Source organism: Plectropomus leopardus, chromosome 1 (assembly GCF_008729295.1).
Source record: "Plectropomus leopardus isolate mb chromosome 1, YSFRI_Pleo_2.0, whole genome shotgun sequence".
Taxonomy (NCBI): domain Eukaryota; kingdom Metazoa; phylum Chordata; class Actinopteri; order Perciformes; family Serranidae; genus Plectropomus; species Plectropomus leopardus.
The window spans coordinates 32,188,853-32,194,075 of NC_056463.1; the positions used below are offsets into that span (position 1 = coordinate 32,188,853).

The 5,223-nt window shown below is 40.3% G+C and overlaps 1 protein-coding gene across 1 annotated transcript; it reads right to left on the reverse strand.

Annotated features, from left to right (window-relative positions):
- Positions 1-224: 224 nt before the first annotated feature.
- On the reverse strand, positions 225-4,519 carry LOC121941062 (cytochrome P450 1A1). Its single transcript, XM_042483779.1, has 7 exons — positions 4,425-4,519; positions 3,127-4,002; positions 2,897-3,023; positions 2,719-2,808; positions 1,918-2,041; positions 1,638-1,724; positions 225-1,386 (listed from the first exon to the last, which is right to left on the reverse strand). Exons 2-7 carry the CDS (start codon positions 3,964-3,966, stop codon positions 1,089-1,091), a joined length of 1,566 nt encoding a protein of 521 aa, XP_042339713.1. The 5' UTR covers positions 3,967-4,002; positions 4,425-4,519; the 3' UTR covers positions 225-1,088.
- Positions 4,520-5,223: the final 704 nt, after the last annotated feature.

A 5,223-nucleotide genomic window follows, 5' to 3' on the forward strand; every position in this document is an offset into this window, starting at 1 on the left:
GATACGTAACGTCACTTCCTTTATCTCCCACGTGGGATTGTTGTGATTTTTTTCTCGTTCACGCGAAAGCTAAGTATTCTTAAGTCCGACATGGATTCATTTTTTTGTACACATCATTGACAGACATATATGATGGTTATCACTGTATTACTGTGTAGGTGAATTGGTCTTGGAATCTTTTGTTTTTTGCTTTTAAAATCAAGCAAACAATAAGGACAAGATGATCATCTCAACATGTTTATTTAAGTGGCTGATTAAAAGATGCTCAGATCACATGCCCTTCCACGTTATACAATCATTGATACATTAGAGACAGAAGTACAAAACTGTATAGCCTACTAATATATTCAAAAAATCACTGGAACTCTTTTGGTGTCCTGATATTTCATATAGATGCAGAGCAAAACTATTTCACCTCAAATATATACAAATGCTAGGCACATAAAAAAAATGACTTTATAAAATACAAGCGTGGTATACACACAAAATCACATTTTTGGGATACAATTATAGCTTCAGTGTCTTACATCCACATTATAATGTAATACAAATAATTAGCTTACAAGTGGCAATGGTATCATAAGGTAATATAGATTTAGTTTAGAGTCCTGTGTCACAGAAGAAAACAATTCAGGTTCCAGTGGCCTAAATAGTAATGCCTATTCAGCAAAACATACTTTGTGTCCCAAAGTTAAACAAGGCAACTTAGTCTCTGAGGATTTTTTTTTTTTTTTTTTTTACAACTTCTTAATGTGAGCCATTTACTACACACCACAGGAGAACCAGGTATTTCCTTATACTTCATTGAGAAGCACCAACCCTTTCCCTTTGCAGGAACATCTCTTAGAGAATCAAAATACATGATAGAGATGTGTTCACACAAACCAAGACATCTCTGACAACCTGCAACAAGCATTTCACTTAATTGCTTCAATGCCATTAGCTCTGTAGATCAAATTCAGCATTCGATGCGTTACATTCTGAGAAAGCTGCTTCTTTCACTGACTGTTACACTGACTGTGACCCATACATTGTAAGAGTCAACTTATACCAGCTATTGAGTCATATATTGCACATTATAAATAGCTTCACTGTTCACTCTTCTGTCGCAATGTGGCTGTCAGGTGGCAGCGTTTGCTTCTCATTGTGAGACCATATTCTGGGGTCATGTCCAGTGGCTCTCCAGGCTTCGTGTGAAAGCGCAGCTTCTGGATGATGATTGCCAAGAAGAGGAAGACTTCATTTCGTGCAATGACCTCGCCAATGCAGCGCCGCTTTCCCATGCCAAAAACCATCACCTTCTCCCCCTCAAGCTTGTTGACTTCAGTGCCATCAGCGCTCAGGAAGCGGTCTGGGTTGAAAGAAGTCGGATCTTTCCAGATCTCACTGAAAAGTGCAGAAAATGAAGCAATAAGATAAGCTGCAAAAATGACAGCGTCAATAAAAATGCAGGTCTATAAACAATTAGAGGTTTAATGTCCTGAGGACTGCTATTGTCTTTTTTTACAACTACCAATGGGGAGCACATAAGCAAGGCCTTCCTGTACTTTAAAACAGAGCACTCTCTGCTGGTGATACTGGGCAGCTCTGAAGAGTGAAAGTTAATCAGTTGTCTTCAACTGCAAAAAAGAACTTACGGATCTTGATTGATCTGCCACTGATTGATGAAGACACAGGTGTCTTTGGGAATGAAGTAGCCATTCAGAGATGTGTCTCTTGTCGTGCTGCAAAAGACGGACAAAGTATTAGTCCCCTGTGTATCTACAGGGTTATATCACACATATTCTTGGGGTTGTGATAGCTATGTTTTTGTTGCATGTTGCTATGTTTGTTGTGTAAAAATATAGCATGTCATTAACAGCTAATTTTCATAGGAACATGAGATACTCTCATGCATCTAAAATAAATGAACCTCACCAGTGAGGGATAGTGAAGGGAAGGAATGAGGAATGGCGAAAGATCTCCAGGATGAAGGCCTCCAATAAGGGTAAATGGGGTTTATCAGAGAGGAGAGGCGTGCGATCGACACCCACTTGGTCCTCTGAAAAGAAAAAGAGATCATAGACTGTTAGCTCAGGATGGGGATTTAGGTTGCAGTCTATAGTATTGTCCCAGATTTTTTTTTGCTTATAACAGTTCAAAAGATTAAATCCATGATTACATTCTTGATTCCCCCTTTAACCATCTTTATAGCACCACAGAAAAAGGACAAATATCAAGGGACATTTTGATATGGGAAGGAAGGGAGTTCCATTTTTTGTGGCATTATTAGCTGAGCAAATTTTGTGGATCTCAAGGGGACAACAGTCAACAGATGTGCGTCCAAGCTGTGGGTGATTTTTCTTTTTAATTAACTGTACATCAGAGAAAGATATGAAGTTTTTGAGGATTAAAATTTCAGATTTGGTAAGTTTGAAACAATGGTGTTGGTCTGGTGGTTTCTTTTCCAAAAACATCTTATAGATAGAGTAGAGGGGCTTCAGGGTGATTGCGCTGGTCTACTAGCAGCTTGTGGTTTAATAGGCCTGGTGAGAGGAGATCATGAAGTGTCAGAAAATCTGGGCAGTTTCTCAGAAAAGGTATTTTCATATGTCTGGACGTTTGAAAGTTTTGGACATCTTTTTGATTTCTTTTTAGAGTACCCCCCAACCCCTACCCCACAAAAAAATAGAAATTATATATCTGAGGAAGTATTTTGTGTAAAGTAGCTGTACTTACTTATTTCTTGATATAGTCTTTCCTGAATCTCTGGGTACGCCACCAGGTACATGACTGACCAAGACAGGCATGTTGAGATGGTGTCAAAACCTAGACGAAAAACAGAACCTCTGTAAAAAAACCTTGAAGTTTCCCTTCACACATCAGATCATTCAATTTGTAGAGAAAATTAACTTACCAGCTCCAAACAGGTCATTGACAATTCCCACAATCTTCTCATCTGACATCTGGATATTGGAGTTCTCATCCAGCTTCCTGTCTTCACAGTGATCAATCAGGGAGTCAGTGATGTCACGAATGTTGTCCTGAAAGAAGATTGGACAATCACAATAAATAATTCATTCATGGAAATTATTTCTCATTTTTATTAAAAATGTGGGAGACAACTGGACTTAATGGATAGTGTACCTTGTTGTAAGTGGCATAGTGCTCAGTGACGATCTTTTGCACAAATTTGCTAAAGCGGGCATTGATGTTCAGAAACTTTTTCATTGTAGTGCTGGGCAAGAATTGAAGAGCAGGGATGAAGTCTGCTGGATTACCGCTCCCCACCACCTGAGTGAACTGATCACTGAGGTTCACCAAGCTCAACAGCTCCTGGTCATCGTGGCTGTAGCGTCGTCCAAAGCACATTCCACAGATCACATTTGCAACGGAGACAACAATGTGGCGGAAGGGGTCAAAGCTGCCATCAGCCCTCATGACTTTGTCGACCTGTTTGATCAGATACTCTCCCTCTTTGCAGATGTGTTCCTCCAGCATGCAGGAGTACTCTGGGGTCGTGCCCTCCAGGATGGAGAAGGAGCGCAGGGCATTGTAGGCCAGCTTCCTGCGGGCACGCCAGACACCTGCTTTGTCTGTGCTGAAGGCCAGACTCTTGCCATCATTGATGAACCGGAAGCTGTACAGGTCAGGTCTGCCAGAGAAATCATCCCCTTGCTTGATGAGAGCCTGTCGAACTGTTTCGCTGCCACTCAGAACAACAACGGGGCGCATGCCGATCTGGATCTGGAAGACGTTGCCGTAGAGCTTGCTCATGGCGGTGAGACTCAGGTAAGGTTTGCTTCCCACCTCCAGCACATTCCCAATGATTGGCAGGGGCTTCGGTCCAGGCAGGCGACGAAGCCCCTCAGGAATATCAGTGCGGAAAAACTTGAGGATCAGGTAGACCAAACACACTGTTGTCATGGCCACCAGACTCTCGGATACCGACACTGATCCAATGAATGGTAGTATCATTAGCACCATGATGACAACTCCTTTTTTTTCTGGCTTCTGCACAACCTGGAAATTAAATAGGAGGGGCATCAGAGTAATGAAGGCAGGGAGGAGAGGTATTGTGCAACATGTTGACTACATGCACCATAAAGTTGAAAGTAAATGAAAACTGTCACACGTCGTGTGTTTGTTATTAATTGGACTCTATGGGTTTGCATGCTGCACAAAAACGATTTTTACAAGGCTATGAAAAGCAGAAGTATCTAAAATGTATTACCACCAAACTGACTCATAGAAAGCCCCTGAATACAATGCAAGGATCAAAAAGAAAGAGTATATTATTAGTTATTAGAACTTGCAAATGCAAAGATCAAACTCCTACTTATAAAGCTTGCAAAAGAATCTCCACTCAGCACTTTGCTCTTGTTACTCTGACATTGCCTGCTCAGTTAGAAATCAATCTGTCCTCATGCATATAATAAGCTTACCTTAGTGGAACAGTAACAGAGGAACAATGCTGTGATCCCAGAAGTACTTTTCAAGACAGTAAAAATGTCGTTTAGTAGAGTTTATGTCCGAGTTAATTCTCTTAATGTCCCCAAATCTGAGAATGGTCTCTTGCTTTATAGTGCGCTCCACAGCTTCATTGGCTGCTGTTCGTGACGTAATCTCTCTCGCTCGCTCGCTCGCTCGCTCCCACTCTGTTAGTCATGAATGAAGTTTAGTGCAGAGAGAAAAGGTGTGTGTTATGTGCGTGCTTTTGGTGTTTGTGTGCGTGCCAATGCGAGATTAGTAACAGTTTGTAACTTCGTGTCGGTGAAAAAAAAAGTATTTCTCACAAGTTGTTGAAACAAAGTTTTTGGTTTGCGTGACTTTAAAGCCTAAATGCGTTTTACGTTTTATAGTTTATGGACAGATAAGAGGTAATGGCCAACACGGGCAAGTATCAGTTCGTCCACTATAAAACTGTAATAACACTGTTCAGTGTTATACATGCAGGTTGCTTTTAAAGCATTTGTAGATGTAATGTTGCGTTTGGCTTCTATGTAAAAAAAAACCAAAAACCAACAACTAAAAATCTATTTTATTTCTTTGCAATATTTGGGCTTTAAAATCATATTAATTTAAAGATGCACTGCCTCTAGGCTATAAAACATTCAGGCGTTGAGCCCATCTGTGTCATTGTGGTGTTAGCTTTAATTTTATTTTTAAAATTAATGAATTTTATGCGATCAAATAATTCAATGCACTCGGATTTTAGGATCCCATACAATTTAATAAAATCGA

What these genes read in the sequence shown, in the direction of transcription:
- LOC121941062 (XM_042483779.1), bottom strand. Translation starts at nt 3,966, where the DNA reads ATGGTGCTAATGATACTACCATTCATTGGATCAGTGTCGGTATCCGAG. An exon ending in CAATGACCTGTTTGGAGCTG is followed by an intron (nt 2,809 to 2,896) that starts GTAAGTTAATTT and finishes TTTTTCGTCTAG; the next exon opens with GTTTTGACACCATCTCAACA. An exon ending in TGGCAGATCAATCAAGATCC is followed by an intron (nt 1,387 to 1,637) that starts GTAAGTTCTTTT and finishes TGCACTTTTCAG; the next exon opens with TGAGATCTGGAAAGATCCGA.